This window comes from Martes martes (assembly GCF_963455335.1).
Source record: "Martes martes genome assembly, chromosome: 15".
Taxonomy (NCBI): Eukaryota; Metazoa; Chordata; class Mammalia; order Carnivora; family Mustelidae; genus Martes; species Martes martes.
Genome location: NC_137903.1, coordinates 566,675 through 588,196, shown reverse-complemented (window position 1 = coordinate 588,196; position 21,522 = coordinate 566,675). Strand labels below are relative to the sequence as shown.

The 21,522-nt window shown below is 47.5% G+C and overlaps 2 protein-coding genes across 9 annotated transcripts in view; one reads left to right on the top strand and one right to left on the bottom strand.

Moving 5' to 3' along the window:
- UBAP2L (ubiquitin associated protein 2 like) overlaps positions 1–11,162 on the bottom strand; it is a 41,582-nt gene extending 30,420 nt beyond the window's left edge. For 4 of the 8 annotated variants that reach the window (XM_080824676.1, XM_080824675.1, XM_080824678.1 and 1 more), the window contains exons 1-6: positions 11,116–11,158; positions 6,508–6,637; positions 5,725–5,802; positions 5,035–5,145; positions 763–931; positions 280–375 (exon numbers count right to left, since the gene is read on the bottom strand). In XM_080824676.1, coding sequence (XP_080680802.1) covers positions 280–375; positions 763–931; positions 5,035–5,145; positions 5,725–5,802; positions 6,508–6,597 — 544 coding nt within the window. In that variant the 5' untranslated portion in view covers positions 6,598–6,637; positions 11,116–11,158. Of the gene's footprint in view, positions 1–279; positions 376–762; positions 932–5,034; positions 5,146–5,724; positions 5,803–6,507; positions 6,638–11,050 lie in introns of all 8 variants that reach the window. The other 4 variants (XM_080824674.1, XM_080824677.1, XM_080824679.1 and 1 more) reach the window with 2 other exon arrangements.
- Positions 11,163–11,393: 231 nt separating this feature from the next.
- Positions 11,394–20,810, top strand: LOC308355604 (protein C1orf43 homolog). Its single transcript, XM_080823921.1, has 7 exons — positions 11,394–11,730; positions 11,978–12,079; positions 15,282–15,399; positions 15,612–15,665; positions 16,488–16,654; positions 16,738–16,796; positions 19,993–20,810. Exons 1-7 carry the CDS (start codon positions 11,665–11,667, stop codon positions 20,186–20,188), a joined length of 762 nt encoding a protein of 253 aa, XP_080680047.1. The 5' UTR covers positions 11,394–11,664; the 3' UTR covers positions 20,189–20,810.
- Positions 20,811–21,522: the final 712 nt, after the last annotated feature.

Genomic DNA, 21,522 nt, shown 5'->3' with positions numbered 1-21,522 from the left:
GGACCACCATTACTACGCCAGACTTTTCCTTTGCTGACCAAATGCTGGTCCTTAAGCAAATACATTAACATCAACAGTAAAGACTAAAGAAAATGACACTTACCTTCTTTCCCACTGTCCCACTCAGCAATCTCTAGAATTTGCATGACATCTTAACAATTAAGATAATGAGATGCCATGTGAATTTGCTTGTTTTCAAATAAAGCAGACCCCTAAAGAACTAACAGTAAGAGTAATCTGCCCCCCATTTTCACGCCCACCCCTCAAGAAATTGATCACCTCTGCCTCGGCCACGTCCTCTTCTGCCTCTTTCTGTACCTCTTCCAGAAGGCCCTCCACTCTTGGTGCCATCTAATCCGTTTTCCTGACCCCGAACTAAAATTAAAAACACAGCCAGAGCAGAGTCAATAGAATTTATCTAAATATGTAAATGGCATGTATAGATGGTGGTGGGCAGTCAAAAATGAGGGAGAGAAAATGAGCTGGAAGGATGGGATATGATGGCTACTCAGGGATGAGCCACAACAGAGAGCTGTAGGTTATACAACTTCACCAATAACTGCAGAGTAATTTCATGCCAACCTGGTAGCTGCAGCTAGAAAACGCTACCTGTAAGAGGTACCAAGGCCTCACAATAAAGAGTGGTAAGAAAAAAATCAAAAGGGCATTATGGTTACTAGGTCCAGCCTAGCAGCGTTCTGACATCCCTGAAGTCCAGACATGACTGACCCACAGCTGGTTTTGTTAAAGCCCCATGCATACACTCTCGTCCACGGCTGGCGCCTCTCCCTCGTCTTGGTGGCCCACCACGTCGCCGACTATAGTCTCTGTCACGGTCTCGATTTTCTTTGCCTTCCTCGTTGGGTTCCGTTTGGCCACCATCCTTCTGTCCGGAGACTCCCTTCTTCTTCCCGACCATCTCCCACGAGTGCTAAAGGGCAGAGCATTCACGTCTAATCAATATGGATTGCTATCAGGAAATCAGAGATAAAAGCTGGGAAAACTGTCAACCCTTTTCCTCTCATCATCCAAGTCTAAGATACTTCCACTAATTTATGTCCTGTTTAAATGGAGGGTACAGACTACAATCTCAGTACAAATCCTACACCTATCACTGCAAAACCGAAGTCCTTTATTGTAGGGGAGGTGCTTATAGCTAATGGATCGCAGGGATCACTTCCATAAGGATTGCCAAGATCTGGATCCAGAGCAGTCACTTGGCAGATCAAAGGACCTAGTTACTGGTCCCTATCTTTCAAGGGTATTTCCAGGGCTGAAAAAATTAATTCCGTTTGGATTCAGTGACTCTCAACTTTTTAGTCTTATTTCTGTCAAAGCAGAAAAGAACTCAAAGTTTCTAAAGGCTGACTTTGAATTCAGAACAAACAAACTACATCGGGCTCCTAGGCACATTCTCTCATCAAGCAACCAGAATTTAGGAGGAAAACAACTGCACCTACTCATCACCACCCCCAACCCTCCAAATCACACTCTCTAACACACACACCAATTTCCTTTGCTAAAAAAGACCAAGTCAAGAAGACACAGCCCTGGCCCTGAGACATGTGGACTATAGGAAACCTTCTATTCCAGGTTTTACACACTGTGTTCTCCCTATCCTTCCTGAACTAATAGTCCAATTAAACTTTCTCCAAAGCATGGTAATCTGTGATTCATTCCACACTGCGGGACAGAAAATCTGTGGTAAGGAAAGTAAGCTAGACCATCCTGCAAAAACCTCATTCCTCAGGAAATGAGTTTATAAATCTGAAGTTTTAAAAACACACCCCTCAGGGCTGGGTGGCTCAGTTGTTAAGCGTCTGCCTTTGGCTCAGGTCATGATCCTGGGGTCCTGGGACCCAGTCCCACATCAGGCTCCCTGCTCAGTGGGGAGCCTGCTTCTTCCTCTCCTTCTGCCCCTACTTGTGTTCCCTCACTCACTCTGTCAAGTAAGTTAAATCTTAAAAAAAAAAAACAAAAAAAACCCTGGATTCACACATACCTCGCAGAAAATACATACAAATAAAAATTCCCAAACACCAAGACCACCAGATCTTTACTACCCTAGTTCCCACCTTACTCAAACAACAATGACCCAGCGCTCAGCAACAGCTATCCATCCAATATCTAGTAACTTTAAAGAACAGGGACCAAGTACGATATGAAATGACTATTAATTTTTTCAGGGCCAATTAATACTACGGTCCCATAGAATATCGCTCTTTAAGGGAAGCATGCTGCAGGGTATTTTATTTATGATGACTATAACTTACTTCCAAATAACTCCAAGTGTCCATCAATGGATGAATAAACAACATGTGGCATATCCATATATTGGAATACTGTTCAGTCTTAAAAAGGAGTGAAATTCGGACACACAGCCACAATATGGATAAACTCTGAAAACACTACGCCAAGTAAGAAGACATAAAAAAAAACGAATACTGTATGATTCCACTTACATGAAGTACCTAGAATAGGCACATTTATAGAGACAGAAAATAGAAGGTTACCAGGAGCTGGGAAGATGGGGAAAGAGGGAGTTACTGAGGGAGTTATTGTTTAAGAGATACAGTATTTGTTTGGGAAATGAAAAAGTCCTGGAAATGCATAATGCTAATGGCTGTACAACACTGTCAGTACTTAATGCCACTGAATTATACACTTAAAAATGGTTAAAATGAGGGACACCTGGGTGGCTCAGTCAGTTAAGCCGCTGTTTTCATCTCAGATCATGATCCCAGGGTCCTGGGATTGAGTCCCGCACTGGGCTCCTTGCTCCACAGGGAGCCTGCTTCTCTCTTCACCTCTGCCTGCCACTCTGCCTGCTTGTGCTCTCTGACAGATAAGTAAATAAATTCTTTAAAAAAAAAAAAGTTAAAATGATAAATTTTAAATGTATTTTACTATAATTTTAAAAAGTTTTTAAGTTAAAACCTCAGCTTAAAATTACAGCAAAATCATAACCACAATTCTAAAGAATCTACAATAGTTCACTAATAACTTTTTAAAAAGATTAAGGACCCACCCAGGACTCGGCAGCTCCTTGCTGCCTACTCTTCCAGTCCAAGCTCATTGTGCACCGCAGCTGGTAGGTCATTTTATCCTCACAGTAGCTTCAATTCCTAAGTTATTATACCCCTATTATAATAACCCTATTATAAGTTATTATACCCCTATTATAAAAACCCCTAAATCTGCATCAGGAATCATGGAAACTAGACTCAGAACAGCTTTCAGAGTTTTCAGCCAGTTTGTCTTAAAACCTGGCAAGCTTCAGAAACCTGTCACCTTTCCCTTCTCTACGGCATGTATCAGCAGCTGGCGCTACCCAGGTTCTATAAGGAAAAGAAATTACCATGATCTTCCCAAAGGCACTGCCAGTTTTCTGATATGACCTCATCCACCCAAAGACATCCAACATCCCCTGGCAGCGGACATTACGCCCCACTGGTTTCACTAGCAGCTAGTTTATTTGTAGGATAAGCCTACATTTTCCAGTTTATTTTCCCTTCTGATATTGTGGAAGGTTAGCTCCATAGCATTAAGTAGAAGATGAGGGAAGGTGAAACAAATGTGACTCGAAGAAGGGAGGGGAGATGGGAGGGAGGGGAGGTGAGAGGGAGGAAGCACTCCACACTTTTAAAAGGCATGAGTTCAGTCCCACCTCTTCCCTGCACCCAAAAATCTTACTACTATTCTAGAGTAAACTCAAAGTGAGCCAAAGGCACTATTATCTGATTATCCAGACAGTAATTTTCAAATAAGATCAGTAACGTAAAATCTAAGACAACATTTTTTTTTTAAGTAAACTTTACACCCAACATGGAGCTTGAACTCACGACCCTGAAATCAAGAGTCACAGGCTCCCCTGACTGAGCCATCCAGGCTCAAGACCACACTTTTTAAGAGAAAAATCCACAAATTTAAATTCAACGACTAAAAAAAGTTTTCCACTGTTATTTCCTATTGTCTCAAGGAAACTGACAAACCTCCAACATTTAGCTAATGTGACACTGTAACACCAGTAAGCTGATCTCTCTAAGAGTGAACTCTGGTTATCTATCCCAACCAAAGATCCCCAGTGTAAGACCACTAAACGAAGATTACTTTAAAATGATACACTGCTCATTAAAACAATAAAGTTCTCTGCTAAGCACCACAGGCACATCCCAAAGGTTAGTAAGGCAGAACATCTGACCTGTTCTTAAGGGACTTAACAATCTGGGACAATGATAAGACAAACACAAAAATATGAAGATCTCATTAAGTGGAAAGGAGAAGAGGTGAAATTCTAGGGCAAGAGGTCCTCCAAGATATCCCCTATCATCTCCAGGGACGGTCAAAAGGCTGTTAAAAATCTCTCTACTACCTCAACAGAAGTAACTTCAAGCAATGAAAATGTATTGTAAAAGGTAACACTAATGAGAATGTCTTGAAATCAGAATCCACTAGTTTGTGTGGCTTTATTCAACAGCAATACAACAGATGAGCAGAATGTTCTATGATTAGTAACTAAGGCTAACATATAGCATCCCTAATTCAGAACCCAGTCTGGAAAACACTCGCTAGCCTAGAATGAATGATTTATTCCAAGCAAATAAAAAAAAGACAGATTTTATGTCTCCTCCTACTTACTGTATATAAATTTTAAGTATTCATAACCCACAGCAAACAATCTCCAGGGCAGTTCTCTGCTCCGTTTGGAGAATAAAGTACTCTCCTTTATTTATTTATTTTTAAGTATTTTATTTATTTATTTGACAGAGAGAGACAGTGAGAGAGGGAACACAAGCAGGAGGAGTGGGAGGAGGAGGAGCACACTCTCCGCTGAGCAGGGAGCCCGATGTGGAGCTCGATCCCAGGACCCTGGGATCACGACCTGAGCTAAAGGCAGACACTTTAACGACTGAGCCACCCAGAAGCCCCTAAACTACTCTCCTATAAGCTGAGTTACTCCACTTGCTATTTTTAGAATATTCTGAGCTTCTAAGCCAGGGACCCACTTTCTAGAATGCTCCATTAACACTCTACCGTATCTGGGTTTCCTTCCAGTAGGACATTGATGGCTCTGTTGACATCTCCATTGCAGTCATGCAAAGCAATGACACATTCATCCTGGTTCTTGCCTGTGATATCAATCAACTGAAAGAAAAAGATCAGCAACCATCATGAACAAGCGTGCACTCCTCACAAAAGGAAGCCAGGTGAGCAAGGGAAAAGGGAGAAGACACCAGTTGAGTGTGAAAGAACCCCAGGCTTAAAAAGCAAAATATGAAGAATTTTGGTATTCTAGTTCGGTAAGCAAAATATTTACCTTTGATTAGGGATGGGGCCAAAGTATTTATGAAACAATCAAACAATGAATATCTAATAGGGAATCGAACCCAGAAGCACACAGGCTTCAGCGCACCATCAGCTTCTACAATCCCTAGATGGCACAACTGCTCAAAGTTGCTATAAGAAATGGCATCAACAAAGTCATCCAATAAGTAAGAAGTTAAAATTAAGATAAAACCTTTTCGAACAAGATAGCTGTCCAAAGCGGGATGGTAAATCAGAAAACAAAAGCATGTACTTATTGGCTTAACCTATTATATTTCAGGTCATAATTCTTTCTATACCTACAGCACAAAGGACCCTGGTAGCTATCTGTGACATTTAACTATGCTTTAATCCTGCTGTCCTTCCCCACTGCTTATAGCAAATTAGCAACACACTCACTTGTTTCACCTTCTCCTCAAAGTCAGCATCATTATGGTCTGAAATCATCTGTGCAAGTCGAATCTGCTCCGCAGTGGCCTAGGGATCAAAACGAGTTCAAGAAACCATGATCGAGAGACAACAGTTTAGAGGAGTAAGAGGGACCTATATAGTCAATAATCCACCCCACCTCCCAGTCCAATTTCCTTCTCCTTGTTACAAATGACCAAGTGGTAAGATACTAACATCGATTAAGATGCCTAAATTTACAAAATGACAAAAACAAAAAACAAAAAACAAAAAAAAACACTGAAGCTATTAGTATTCCACTCTACGATCCCTAGAAAACCAGGGAGCTTTTCCACCAATGTTCGCAGTTAAAGCAGCTCCTGTTTGGGGATCACAGCGCTTTTGAAACATTTGTGCCTTAAATAATTCATATTTATTTGCAATGTCACGTGTAAACCTTGTTCCTGTTTCTGCAAGGACCAAGGCCACCCCCTAATCTCTAGCGCTGAGAACAACGTTAAAATTTTGTCTGAGGGAAATGCTACCTTACAGATACAAAGCCCAGGACTCATTCTTTCCAAGTCTCATGATGCCATATTAAAAAAAAAGGAAGAACACTGCATCATAGCATATCAATAACAGTTATCAGGCCCTAAGTAAAAAGAGCCAAGGACTAGAAAACAAGAAGAAAAAACCCAAACCAAGAATCCAAAGCACAGAATACTGCTGCACTGGATGGAAACCAGTAACAACCAGTAATGCTACCAATAAATCCATATCCCTTGGGTTCTTTACCTGTGGCCGCTGCTTGTGCTGTGTCTGGTTTTGGTTTTGAGGTTGTTCCCAGTTTCCCCGGGCTCGGTTAGTGCCCACCGATGTCATCATTTACAGTATATACAAATAACAGTATTTACAAGGTAGAATACTGAAAGATTAAAAAAAAAAAAGCAATTTAGATGTTATATATGGGCAAAATGTTTTCAACCTCTCTTTCATCAGCATCTTCACCAAACACTTTCATTTCTTTAAAAGCAACAAACAAGAAAATTCATCTGTTCTTAAGACATATTTAGCTTGATAAATTCCTTAAGGAACAATGGCTATTAATCCATTTCTGTAGAACAAAAAATATATAAAGCATGTGTTAAGTCACGGTTTTTTTTTTTTTTAAGATTTTATTTATTTATTTGACAGCGAGAGAGATCACAAGTAGGAAGAGAGGCAGGTGGAGACAGAGGGGGAAGCAGGCTCCCCGCCGAGCAAAGAGCCCAATTAGGGGGGCCGTTCCCGGGACCCTGAGACCATAACCCGGGCCAAAGGCAGAGGTTCAACCTACTGAGCCACCCAGGTGCCCCCACTGATGGTTTTACTTTTTATTTTTTTAAAGTTATGGGCACAGTCTGGTTACTAGCCCCCTATATACAGGTTTTGTGAAGTTTTGCTATCTTGGTAGCCAAGGGAAACAATGTTAATAATCAAAAGCCTTCTACATGGAAATACCTAAAGTCCCTTTGACAGAAGGAAAGATAATCAGCAAAACCTGGAAACAAAAGCTTTCCAGGAAGGGGATTAGTCTACACTCCAAACAAATAAAAACAATTTAAAATACTGTACTCAGTCTACCTACAGAAGCACTCCTACCTTCCTTTACACTCAGTTTATGTAAGTTGCATGCGACCTCCATCACTTGGGAAAGAACAAGCAAAGTCTAGCCTTTCTCCCTCAAGTTTTGTCTTTCCTCATGCAGTGGGAGCGCCTGTGTAACCTTCAACAAAGCAAGTATTAGCCCAAGTGACTGGTCAGAATCTCAGTCAGTTCCCCAGATAATTCAAACACACGGTTTTTTCCCAGCTATTTTCTGTTGCCTCCTAGTCCACAGTTCCCAGGCGCCAGAAATGCAAATACTCTTCACCACTCACCTTAATATACAGAGAATCACAAATCTGTCCCAAACCAAAAGTGTCTAGCACAAAGTTTTATTTGGAACAAAGGGCTTCTAGGATTCTTTTTTTGTTTTTTTAAGAAGAGTTAGGATTTTATTTTTTAAGATTTTATTTATTTGACAGAGAGAGAGCGCGCACAAGCAAGAGCAGTGGCAGGCAGAGGCAAAGGGAGAAGCAGGTTCTCTGCTGAGCTGGGAGACTGAGGTGGGGCTTGATCCCCAGACCATGACCCAAGCCGAAGGCAGATGCTTAACAGAAAGAGCCAACCAGGTGCCCCTAGGATTATCATTTTAAACTTGAGACACTATTGCCAGCAATGGGACTTTGTTGAGTCTTTTAAAGAGACAGAGAACACACAGGGCCTTCCCAAAACCAGAACAGTTTTTGTTATTAACAGTTCTAGCAAGTGAGGATTCTCCAGAACTTAAATTCCCTTCATTCATACTTTGCTTTGTAACACAACCTCAGCTGCTGCATTTAGTAAACAAAGAAAATATCCACCACATGATGGATCACTCAAAATGTTACTCTGCATTGTTTTATTCCCACCCAAAGAGAGTAAGTTTATATTTTCTGCTCTACACATAATTGTTTTCATTAATGAAACTTTATATACAGGGTAATGTTAGACCACTCAAAAGACACTGCTGAATTTGAGGGAGAAATAGGTTGGCCTTCTAAAGAAATATAGTAGGATTATGAAGGAAGTGAATTTCATTGGTTTTTCAGGTCACAAAGAAAGCTAACTTCCCTGCGGATAAAGTCTTCACCAAGTTGGATCAACAGGATGCACAGGTCTTTGGGGTTTTTTGATACAGTCATTAAGAATTAAGAGTTTTACATTCTCTATCGCCAAAATTTTTAAAGAAATCCCGGAGCTAATTCTTTAACCACTACCTCTTCTCCCTACACACGTGCACATGTGCACACAAAGGCCTGTAAATATTTTTAGCTAGTACAGGATTATTTGCTACACAGTAGTCCATTTTCCCAGACTGGCATTGTAGCCAAGTTTCATCACTCACAAAAAAACAAGTGTTCTTTAACCAGTACCGCTGGATTCAAATCAAAGAAAAATTAAAACTAGATGAAAACTATTATACTTACTAATTGGCTCTAAAATGAAATTTCTAGTGTGAATAAATGCTCCTGTAATTTACAACTACTGACTGCTTTCTACTTCTCTCGTGATTCCAACCGACGAGCAGAAGTAATACTACAGATCTGAATTGCATGACTACCAGTAGGGATGACTGCATATGCTGTACCTGTGTAAATACATTAACAAGTTTTCTTGAAAGCCTCGTAACTACTGAGGGGAAAAAAGAAACAGTCCTGATCAGTCCGGCTGTTAACTTCCATTTCTTTCTTACAAGTGCTTTGAAATGTGTGACTAAGAAAATTTTACCACCTGGGTAGGTAACCACACTGAGCGACAGGTCAGAAGTAAGTGATCTGGGATCACCGGAGGGCACAAAATTAGTAGCCTTTTAGTAGCAAGCAGAGACACATACCTAGAGTTATCACAGTGGAGGGGAGGAATCTTGTTAAGTACTTTTCCTTAGAAAATAAAAATATTTACGGGAAACACATGAGAAGTGTTGGGAGACCAAGTGAACAGCGCAGGAACAAATACTGGTTTCAACACAGGAGTGCCCTTGACCATTTTTTGAAAACCAGCTACTTGAAAAAATAGCCAGAGAAATTTTACAGAAAAAAATAAATAACAAGTATTTATTGAGTATCTACTATGTGTCCAGTACTTTAGGAAATACAAAAGCAGTAGGACTTGGTTGCTGCCCTCAGGGAGCTTACAATCTAAGTTGAGAAACAATTCAGACACTCTGAAGCTAGACTGGGGTGAACAGGGCTTGCTACCTGTAACAGAACAACTAATTCCCCTAGAGGCTTTATGGAAACGACCCCAGCATCCCCTTCTCCATACACTCGAGTCTAACTTTAAAGAGTACTTGCCAGTTAGGACACATTTAGCAAAGGGGCTTCAAAAATCAGAAACAAAACAGTACATTTTAAGGTCTTGCATCGTTAGTTCTGGGCCAGCAATACCTGCTGTTCGCAGCGGAAACAATCACTGGCATGCTCTACTCTTTTAAGGACAATGGTGTAAGATCTCAAAGCAGTTTCACCAACCCATGAACCCATACATGACCAGCACGCTTGTTCTCCAGGAAGACTGGCTGTCACTGACCCCATCCCCTCCCCACAAGTCACATCGTACATCCCCCAAGCAGGATACGGGCGGGGAAAGGTGGATGGAGAGGACACAGAAAAAGCATTTCTCCATCTAACACTCAGGGACACTCAAAGGCGAAAACGGTAACAATGACAACAAAAAAGGCCTGTTACTGTGGTGTCTTTCCTTCCCCAACATCCTACACCAGAGGCGGCTACGTTTCAAGACCGGTGGACGAGCAGTCTCCTGTTTGTGACATCAGTCTGCGAAGCCATTTAGGGACTGTCCACAAAGTGAGGGGTCTGAAGAAATTCGGAATTCCTGTCCTATTACGGGGGGAGGGAGCAAACACCCCAGGGCTCTAGTGACGTCCCTTAGGCGTAATACAGCCTACGGGGGTCTCCCCGTCCAGCTTCCCAAACACAGCACAACTGTTCGGGGCACCCCAAGCTACAGCATGGACAACAGCAAGCCAACGACAGCAGCCACGAACGCGGCCCCAAAGCCGGGGCGCTGCGAGAGAAGGAAGGGCAACCAGAGGCGCTGACAAAGAGGCTGGGAACGGAGAGGGGACGCAAGCCCACGCGTGGAGGATGGGAGGCTCACCCCGCTCCGCGCCACCTCGGGAGCTCCCGGGGCCAATCGCCTCCTCACCTCCCACCCGGAACAAATTAATCCTCCGCACTCCAAACTGAGGGCCACATGGGGGAGTTTGGGGCAGCTCCACCCGCCGCCCCCCCCCCCGCCACCCCCAAACCAGGCCGGATCCGGATCCGAGGAGGCCCGCAGCGGGCTGGGAAGGGAGGAGGACCCCTCGTCGTCTTCACGGGCAGCGGCCAGAGCAGAGCAGGCCCTACCTCAGGCGGGGCCCAGGCCGCGCTCGCTCGCGCTCTTCCTCGCTCTCCCCGCTCAGGCTCTAGCCGCATGGCCCCCCCCTCCGGCTGCCCAAGCCCCGCCCCGGCCACGCTCCCAAATCGAGGCCCCGGCTCCGGCGCGGCCCAGTAGGCCGCAAATCCAACCATAAACAAAACCCCCGGCGGCCGACTCGAGGGGGGGAGCCGGGCTCGCACGACCGGGAGGGGTGTCCAGTGGGGGGAACGCACGGGGCGGGGGGCCTACCGGGGGGGGGGCGCCGGCGGGGTAGGGGAAAAGGGAGGGGGGGAAAGGGAGACCGCGGATTTAAAGGGGCCGCGGACAATACCCGGCCCCGCCGCGCTGCCGCTGCCGCCGCCGCCGCCGCCAACGCCGCTGCGCTCCCAACTTTACCTCAGTCTCCTCCACACTGACACCCCGGGCCGCGCCGCCCCTGTCACGTGATGTGAGGTTCCCTCCTCCCCACCCCCTCCCTCCTTTCCCCTCTCGCGCTCGCTCTCGCGCCTTCCCCCTCCCACTTGCCTGCCTGCGTACCCCGGCACGTGACGCGAAAAGGGACGCGCACGCAAGCGTGCGCGCACCTCTCGGCCACGAGCCGCCGCGCTGCGCTGCGGCTCCGGGCGTCCGCCCCGCCTCCGCCGCGTGACGCACTGGCGGCTTCCGCTTCCTGTTCCTGCGTCGCTCGGCGCTTCGGCGCGCGCAGCCCGCCCGCGGGGCCGGTGCGGGCCTCGGTCACGTGCTGGGGGTAGCGGGAAGGCGACGGTCCTTCTTGGCTTCCCGTCCGCCATGTTTTCGGGCCGGGTCAGCCTTGGTCTTTCCCCGTGAGGAAATGGCCGAGGGGTTTCAGGGAGCCCAGGCGCCCGTGCCTCGGCGGAGCCCGGGCTGACGAGGCAGGGCGGCGGGTGACCCGGAGCTGTGCGCGGGGGGTGGGGGGGCGCGGCCATGGCGTCCGGCAGTAACTGGCTGTCGGGGGTGAATGTCGTGCTGGTGATGGCCTACGGGAGCCTGGTGAGGAGACCCCCGCCCCGCCCCGCGTCTGGCCCCGTAGGGACCCTTGTCGTGGGCGTCCCCCGTCCCCGGCCGCCGCGCTCTCAGCTGCGCCTTCTCGGGGCCTGGACTCGGAGCCGCGGCCCCCTCGGCCCCGGCCCCGCCCCGGAGCGCCCCTGGGAGCCCCACGGGGGCCTTCGCGACCGAGGCGTGCCCCTTGTCGGTAACTGTGCTTTACTAAGGCGCCCTCCCGCCCCCTTCCGGACAGGTGTTCGTGCTGCTGTTCATCTTCGTCAAGAGGCAGATCATGCGCTTCGCCATGAAGTCGCGGAGGGGCCCTCATGTCCCTGTGGGGCACAACGCCCCCAAGGTAGGTGCTCGCGGCCCGACGCGGGCCGGGACGGGACTGCGGAGGCCGCGCCTTCCGGGGCGGCTCTGCTTGCGGGTGGGGCGGGGGGCGACGTCAGCCCGGGATCCGGGCGGGCGCGGGCTGCGGTCCGCGTCTCGGAGCGGCCTCCTCAGGTGCCGCTGCCCTGCCCTGGCCTGGCCTGCCCGCTCGCGCTCGCGGGCGCTTTGCAGTAAGTCGGTCCCATCTGGGGGAAAAGAAGTTCGATCTGCGCCCCGCTCTGTGCATGCGCGAGTCCTGCGGGCGGACTTCCGGGTTGTCCGACGGGCGTCTGAGCCCGCCCTGCCCGCGCCGGCCGCCTGGGGGCCCCGCCGCGCCCTCTCGGGGCTCGCCCTGGGCGCGGCGTCCGGCTGGGGTCGCGCCGCAGGGTTCGCTGTCCCGCGCTCAGCTGTGCGCGGCCGCGCCGCGGGCCGGCGGCGGCTGCCCTCCCCTTCCCCCCCCCCGCCCCGTGCAGGCGCGCGCTCCTGTCTCTCCTCGCGTCCTCGTGTTTTTCTAGAAACTGTTTCCCCGCAGATTTGGTGTGTGTCCCTTTGTGTAATGCCCAGTCTCCCCTCGACGGCGAGCTTCGGGAGCGCAGGTCTGTTGCCCACGGTAAAGGCAGGGCCGGCAGTTCGGCACTGAGTGCCACGGCCGGTTCCCTCGGCCCCCCGCGGCGCCGTCCCTCCTCCTGGAGTTCTGGGCCGGGGTCGTTCACGGACGACCGGAAGGAAGGTGGTGTGGCCTGAAACCTGGAGCGGGGCTGCTTCCACACCCCTCGGTTCTCCCGGGGCCACCCGCCCTCGGGACGAGAGGGGTGCGGGGCTGGCGCCCGGCACCTCACGCTCCAGTCACAACTCGGAGGGTTTGAGAGGTCCCTGGACCGGATGAGATTCCTTCCGCTTTAAAAAAGTCTCGTCCACATTCTCACGTGTTGCCGGTGGACGTGCCGGGGGGCAACACCACCTCGGAAAATGGCGGGGCTGCGCCGGCACCTGACCCGCGGGGGGAGTGGTCTTCGCTGGCGCGGTTGGACCGGAAGGCGAGTGCACGGCCCTGCCTGTCCCTGGTGGTGGCCTTTCGAGAAGCGGCTGCCGGTCCGAATGCCTGCTTGAGAGGGTGTTTATAGAGACGTGTCGTGGGATGCCGAAAGGGTTAACGAGGAGCTGAGCACCAGAAACACGTGAACACAAACGAAACACTAGACCAGGAGCGCCTGGGTGGCTCTGTGGGGTAAGCCTCTGCCTTCAGCTCGGGTCAGGGTCTCAGGGTCCTGGGATCGAGCCCCGCAGGGGCTCTCTGCTCAGCGGGGAGCCTGCTTCCCCGCCCCCCAGCTGCCCCTCTGCTTATTTGTGATCTCTGTCAAATAAATTAATTACATCTTTAAAAAAATAAAGCATTTTTGAATGAAAAATCACAAACTTGAATGAATTTCAAAAACATGCTGAATGAAAAAAACCAGAAAGTCATTCATAAACTATTTTGTTGCATTCCGTTTGTATTAAATTCTGCAACAGGCAGAATTACATCAATAGAAAGTCCATAATTGTCTGGAGCAGGGAAGGAGAGGTTGACTACAAAGGGATTGAAGAACATTTTGGGACGATGGGAATGTTCTGTACCTAGATTGTAATGGTGGTTGAGTGGGTGTATTCCTTTTTCAAACTCATCAATCCACACGAATTGCATGTGTTTTATCACGTGTAAGTTCAACCTATTGCAATAAAATTTTTTTAAAAATTTTATAGATTTTACTTGTGTATGTATTTGACAAAGAGAGAGTGAGCACACAAGCAAGGGGAGCAGCAGAGGGAGAGAAAAGCAAGCTCTCCGCGGAGCAGGGGCTCGATTCCAGGACGTTGGAAACGTGACCTGAGCTGAAGGCAGACGCTTTACTGACTGAGCCACCCACACACCCCAAGTATTTAAAATTTTAAAAGACAAGTTGCAGAGGAATTCAAAACATTTTTTCCATTTGTGTAAAGTTCAAAACCAGGCAAAGCTAAACATCTTGTTTAGGTTGACGTGATAAACTAAAGAAAAACGAGGTTGTTGACAAATTACCATTGGGGGTTGCTTTCAACCAGGGATAGGCATGCAAGACTTCACAGTCACTGGTAACATTATAGTTCATAAACAGTATAGCTGATATAGGTGTTTATCTTAACAATTTTTATGATTACTTAAAATGTATGTAATACGTATTCCATGTATAATTCACAGTGGAAGTTTCTAAAATGGCAAGAAGTGGCACCTGGCTGTCTCAGTCAGTCAAGCCTCCAACTCTTCATCTCAGCTCAGGTCTTGATCTCTGAGTTCAAGCCCCACATTGGGCTCCACACTGAGTGTAGAACCTACTTAAAAATAAAAAGTTACAAGAAGAAAATTTGTTGGGGCTCTAGAACCCTCATAAGTAAGAGAGATGAGCTTGGAACTATTAACAGTGGTTGCTTCTGGTAGGTGAGGGCTGGCTTTAGAGCCTTTTGTGAATTTTACACCATGGATGTGAGTTACCTACTTAAAAGAGTTAACGTAGTCCAGAAGAAAAATTGTAGGAGTTCTGTGGTCCACGAGGTAGGGTAGTCCATAAGCTATTCTAAATCATTACAGGTCTCTTTACAGATTTTAGAGTATGATTTCCAATTGCTGTCCATTTTTTCTCTTTCTCCGGAAGTTCTTTATAATTATAAACTAAGATTTTAAACCCAGTTGAGTCAGAAATAACGTTGATGTCGTGGACCTTGAAGAAATTCTGGCAGGTTAAAAGATCTAGTTTAGAGATGTACAGTTGGAGAGGTATTTAGTGAGCCTAATCCCATCCTTAAGTTTTTTAGTCTTTTTTTTTCTTTTAAGATTTTATTTATTTATTTGACAGCAGAGATCACAAGTAGGCAGAGAGGCAGGCTAAGAGGGAGGGGGAAGCAGGCTCCCTGCTGAGCAGAGAGCCCAATTCGGGGCTCGATCCCAGAACCCTAGGATCATGACCCAAGCCGAAGGCAGAGGCTTTAACCCACTGAGCCACCCAGGCGCCTCAAGTTTTCTAGTCGTAACGTGGCAATTTTATCAGCCATATGAGCTTTTTTTTCTGCTGCTTTTGTCTTAGTTGTTCGCTTGCTCTGCCCCATTTCCAGGGTGATGGAAAGCACAGTATAGGGTAAGTGATGGCATGTTCTTTTCTCTGTGTGAACAGGACTTAAAAGAGGAAATTGATATCCGGCTCTCCAGGGTTCAAGATATCAAGTATGAGCCTCAGCTCCTTGCAGATGGTGATGCAAGACTGCTACAGCTGGAAACCCAGGGAAATCAGAGTACGTGGCGTGCTCTTAGAAGATACTGCAGTGAGGAATCCCCCACGTTCAGAATTCTTTGCTCCCCGAGCTGTTAGCATAGCCCCTGGCAGAACCTGCACCTGTGGTTCCTCTGTTGCTGGGAACCTGCCAGATGCCAGGGGGGCTGTTTATTAGCTGAAATTTGGAAAGTCTTCGGAGGTTATGTCTGTGACCAGTCTCTCTCTCAACAGGTTGCTACAACTATCTCTACAGGATGAAAGCTCTGGACGCCATCCGCGCCTCGGGTAAGGCCTGCCTGGCAGGATGGTCAGGGTCCTGGAGGCTCACCTGGGGAGGAGGGAGGAAGCCCACTTTATACATATTAGAATTTGTCCTTTCTCTAATCTCCGGCCAGGAGGAGTTTCCTAGGGTTTTGAGAGTACCAGGTTAATCGTTTTGTCTGAGGAAATGACAGAGGCACATTACTTTCCAGTGAGTGCGTTTGTTCCTAGACCTTCAGCTTCATTGGTGGGGTGGTGGTGACTGATTGCTTTTTCCACAAAAGACAGGTGACATTTGCTTTTTCAGTAAGACCAAGATAAATGGTTCTTGAGTTTTTTCTGTTCTATGACCATTGTCAAATATGCTTCATCTCTGATAAAACATGGTTTATATTTCAGATCCAGAAGTGTAAATTGGACGGGGACAGTATTGTGTACCATTGACGTAGCTTACAGCTGTGTTGCCACCACCAAGTGACCACTCAGACACCGCTTTATATCTGTGGTGTTCTTCATTCTATTAGAATTCCCCCAAAGAGGGGCGCCTGGGTGGCTCAGTGGGTTAAGCCTCTACCTTCGGCTCAGGTCATGATCTCAGGGTCCTGGGATCGAGCCCCGCATCGGGCTCTCTGCTCAGCAGGGAGCCTGCTTCCCCCTCCCTCTCAGCCTGCCTCTCTGCCTACTTGTGATCTTTCTTTGTCAAATAAATAAATAAAATCTTTAAAAAAAAAAAAAGAATTCCCCCAAAGTCAGTTAGTCATTGGACCCATTTCTGAATTTGGGAGATTAACTAGAAACACTGATAAGCGGGAGCAGTGTTAGCACTATTATCTGTTATCTCCACAGAGATACCATTTCACGCTGAAGGCAGGCATCCCCGTTCCTTACTGGGCAAGAATTTCCGCTCCTACCTGCTAGATCTTCGGAACACTAGTACCCCTTTTAAGGGCGTGCGCAAGGCCCTCATTGATACCTTGCTGGACGGCTATGAGACAGCCCGCTATGGGACAGGGGTAAGCTGGATGGCCACTTTTTCCTTCAGGGCGCGAAAGGGATACCCCAGCCTGAGGGACTCTTACCCTTCCTCTTTCCTCAGGTCTTTGGCCAGAGTGAGTACCTGCGCTACCAGGAGGCCTTGAGCGAGCTGGCTACTGTGTAAGTGTGAAGGGGACTACGGTGGAGGGGCGGGTTGGAGAGGGTGGTGCAGCTGCCGCGCCCACCCCCCCAAGCGGGATGCCCTTCATGGGCAGCACTAAGGAAACCACGATGACGAGTTGTCCGGTTCTGCCTTTCCCTCACATCTGAAAGCATGTGTTGCTCTACAAGCTTACAGAGGGAGAAGCCTCTCCTACTTTTGTGCCCCCCCCCCCCCGCCTCAATTTTTTTTTTAGTCCAGGTGAGTAAAATGTCAGAAGTGGTGTAACATTGCTATCCATAAAAGGAATGCAGTTTTTTCAGTGTAGAGATTTCCTTCTCTTCCAGGGTTCCAGTGTCATCCTTACATGTCTTAGTCTGGTAAAAGTAACAGTTAAGCGCCATCCACCTTTTTTTCTTTTTTTTTAAAGATTTTATTTATTTGACAGAGATCACAAGTAGGCAGAGAGGCAGGCAGAGAGAGGAGGAAGCAGGCTCCCGGCCGAGCGGAGAGCCTGATGCGGGGCTCGATCCCAGGATCCTGGGATCATGACTGGGGCCGAAGGCAGACGCCCAACCCACTGAGCCACCCAGGCGCCCCAGTGCCATCCACTTTTATAAGCACTTAGAGCAGTAGGAACTTTGTCTGAAACTAAAGGCATCACTGTAGTTTTAGCTGTTGAGTTACTGGAATCCCGCCTTTCATCTGGCGTCCTTTTAAATGTGCGCTAACGTAGTTTCATTGTGGTGTTCATGCAAATGTTGAGAGAGTGGAGAGGGAAAGCCAACGTAGAATAAAATCTCACTGGCCTTAAGAAGAGCCACCTCTGTCTTCTGCTGTGTTGAAGACACATACATGTTTGTTTGTTTTTTTCTCAAAAGATAAGGGGTGTCTGTCCTTTCTTGTCTCTGTCCTTAAAAATAAACTACCTTGTTCCAAACACAAAGGGTCCAGTAAACACTGCTCAGAACAGGAGTGAAACTGCAGGGGAGAGGATGAGATGGGCGCTTAGTCTGGAAGTCACTTAGGGGGCCTGTTGAAACTGCGGTGTCTTTGAAAGACAAGTACCTTCTGGTTCTACTCATCTGGGGTCCCGAGAGTCATCGAATTCATGAGGCTAGAAAGGAGCTGGTGGGTACCAGGGGCTGGAGGGTTAGGGTTTAATGGGGACAGGGCACTGATTTTGCTGCATGGAAAGAATGCTGGAGATGGGCTGTGGGGATGCCTGCACAGTGCTACTTGACACTGCTCGACGGAAACATTTAAAAATGGCTATGAGGACAGATTTTGGGTGTATTTTACCACAATTATGTTAAAAATTCAGTTCTTGGGGTGACCGGCTCAGTCAATAGACCATGTGACCCTCGATCGTGGGGTTGTGGGTTCAAGCCCCACATTGGGCGCAGCGATTATTTTAAAATAAAATTTTTTATTTTTTAAGATTTTATTTATTTGACAGAGAGAAAGAGCAAAAGGAGGGGGTAGCAGCAGGCAGAGGGAAAAGCAGGTTGTCCTTTGACTGGGGAGCCTGATGCAGGCCTTGATCCCAGGACCCTGGGATCATAACCTGAGCTGAAGGCAGACACGTAATGACTGAGCCCTCCAGGCACCCCAAAAATAAAATCTTTTAAGAAATAAATGGGTGCCTGGGTGGCTCAGTGGGTTGAGCTTCTGCCTTCAGCTCAGGTCATGGTCTTGAGGTCCTGGGATCGAGCCCCGCATTGCGCTCTCTGCTCGGCGGGGAGCCTGCTTCCCCCTCTCTCTCTGCCTGCCTCTCTGCCTACCTGTGATCTCTGTCAAATAAATAAATAAAGTCTTTTAAGAAATAAAATAAATAGGGGTGCCTGGGTGGCTCAGTTCATTGGGCGTCTGCCTTCAGCTCCGGTCATGATCCCAGGGACCTGGGATTAAGTCCTGCATTGGGCTCCTCCTCCCTCTCTCTGCCTGCCACTCCTGCTTGTGCGCGCGCGCTCTTTCTCTGTCACATAAATAAAAAATAAAATCTTCTAAAAAAACAAGGTAAAGGGCACCTGGGTGGCTCAGTGGGTTAAAGCCTCTGCCTTCGGCTCAGGTCATGATCCCAGGGTCCTGGCATCGAGCCCCACGTCAGGCTCCCGGCTCAGCGGGAAACCTGCTTCTCCCTCTTCCACTCCCCCTGCTTGTGTTCCCTCTCTCGCAGTCTCTCTCTCTGTCAAATATCTTTTTAGAAAATAAATGAACTTTAAAAATAATAAGGGGTGCCTGGGTAGCTCAGTGGGTTAAGCCTCTGCCTTCAGCTCAGGTCATGATCTCAGGGTCCTGGGATTGAGCCCCGCATCGGGCTCTCTGCTCAGCGGGGAGCCTGCTTCCCCCTGCCTCTCTGCCTACTTCTGATCTTTCTTTCTGTCAAATAAATAAATATTTTAAAAATAACAATAAAAAATAAAAATTCAGTCCTTGATTTCTGGTTTCAGTGAGAAAGTTGCAGTGAGTAATGAAGAGAATAGGCTTCAAAACCTGACAGACTTGCAACCAACTGTCCCTTTTTTTTTTTTTTAAAGATTTATTTGTTTATTTATTTGACAGAGAGGGGGAGATCACAGGTAAGCAGAGAGAGAGGGAAGCAGGCTCCCCCCTGAGCAGAGAGCCCAATGTGGGGCTCCATCCCAGGACCTTGATATCGTGACCTGAGCCGAAGGCAGTGGCTTAACCCACTGAGCCACCCAGGTGCCCCCCAACTCTGTCACTTGATAGCTTTGTGACCTCAGGCAAGGTGGCTTTCAGTTTCCTAACCTGGAAAATGGGGATGTTACCACCAGACAGAGATACTGGGATATTAGTAAATTAGATGTTGGTAAAACACCAAATCTGATGTAACGTATCATAAGTACTCGGTAGCTACTTGTGTTGCTTATTTTTTGCTGTTCAGTTTTCAAGGGACTGTTTTGGACTGGGAGTATATTCGCGGCACACACACATTAGGTAAATCAGCAGAATTAAAAGTTTTCTTCATAGTGAAATGAAGAAAATGAGCCAGAGTCAGGGACTCAGTGGGAAAATTGGTTTCTCTGTTACTTCTAAGCTATCAGATGGGGTTTTAGTAACTAGTTTAGAAGGTAGGACAAGAACAGGGGTCATTTGCAGCTATAGCTACATTTATAGAATGGATGAGCCTTAAACTGTATTCTTGTGTTAGTCCTCATTCTGTCCTTAAGCCGCCCTCCCTGTGTGCTCCAGGGTCAAAGCGCGAAGTGGGAGTTCGCAGCGACAGCATCAGTCAGCGGCCAAAGACTTGACCCAGTCCCCTGAAGTCTCGCCGGCCACCATCCAGGTGACATACCTCCCCTCCAGTCAGAAGAGTAAACGTGCCAAGCACTTCCTTGAACTGAAGAGCTTTAAGGACAACTATAACACACTGGAAAGTACTCTGTGATGTGCTGCCTGCTGCCGCTGCTGCCGGGGCCCATGGCCTCGGGTCATGTGGCTGGTGGGCCCAGGTCTGCTGACCTACAGTGTCCAGAGCTCTTAGGGTTCGTGCCTGGAGGGTCATTCTCCAGCTAATTCTTAGAGCCCATTTCAGGAAATCAGGACTTTATTTTCCCTTGGTAGCACTTTTTTCTGGAGTTAAATTCAGATGTTTTTCTAATGTTTCCATCAATGTTTTCTAAAAAATCCTCATTTGGTTTTTATTATAGTTCATGGTTTTTTTTTCCCCCCTTTTCCAAACTATAAATAACCCTAAGAGTGAGAGTTGGGGTGGTGGGGCCTGGTGTCTTCCATGTCTGCCCCTTTCTACATATTTTAATGGGGACCATTTGGGTTTGAGACATCTTAGAGGCAATAGGTAGGAAAGATTAACACGGCTTCCCTGATACGTAAGGATCTGCCTTTGGGCTTGCTTTCCGTACTGTCTCGAATAAAGGGAACGTTGAAGCCTAACAGAATCCCATCCCCCTTCACTTCCTGGGGATGCTGTGGGACAGTGAAGAAATGTCGGACCAATGCACTGGTCTGACATTCTAGATTATTTAATAAAATGAACAACTTAAAAAGTATATGATTCATTTCTTTATAGTTTATTTGTTTTTAAGATTTGTGTGAAAGCAAGGCACAGCAAAAGAAGGAACACAAGCAGGGGGAGTGGGAGAGGGGGAAGCAGGCTTCCCCCTGAGCAGGGAGCCTGATAAGGGCTCGATCCCAGGACCCTGGGATCATGACCTGAACAAAAGGCTGACGCTTAATGACTGAACTGCCCAAGTGCCCCATTTTTTTAAAAATTTGAGACAGAATGTACATGTGCATGAGCAGGGGGAGGGCAGAGAGAAAGAAGCAGACTCCCCACTGAGAGCAGAGCCCAGTGTGGGACTCAGTCTCCTGCTCTGAGATCATGACCTGAACCGAAATCAGAAGTCAAGATGCTTACCCGACTGAGCCACCCAGGTGCCCTGTAGTTGCCTTTTAATGAAACAGGCATAGGATATGGTCTTTGGACTTAGGGTCTTACCAAGACCCCACAGAAGAAACCTTAAAATAGGAACTTTGGTCCTTGCTCCTAGAATTGCGTCTGTCACTGATAGAAGGCAGGAGAACCAGGATTCTCTTAAGGTCTCCGGGGCAACAGGCGAGGTGCCCAATCAAGTGCTAGGCCTGGGATATGTTGTTGGAGGTGAATGTGTCGCTCTGACTACTGAATCCTGGGTGACCGACCAGACAGAAGGGAGATCCTGCTTCACGTCCTGAGCCTGCGTCCCACCAGCTTGTGAACAT

Coding starts and splice junctions, on each gene's coding strand:
- LOC308355604 (XM_080823921.1), top strand. CDS start 11,665: ATGGCGTCCGGCAGTAACTGGCTGTCGGGGGTGAATGTCGTGCTGGTG. Junction 16,655..16,737: donor CAGCCCGCTATGGGACAGGG/GTAAGCTGGATG, acceptor CTCTTTCCTCAG/GTCTTTGGCCAGAGTGAGTA. Junction 16,797..19,992: donor TTGAGCGAGCTGGCTACTGT/GTAAGTGTGAAG, acceptor TGTGTGCTCCAG/GGTCAAAGCGCGAAGTGGGA.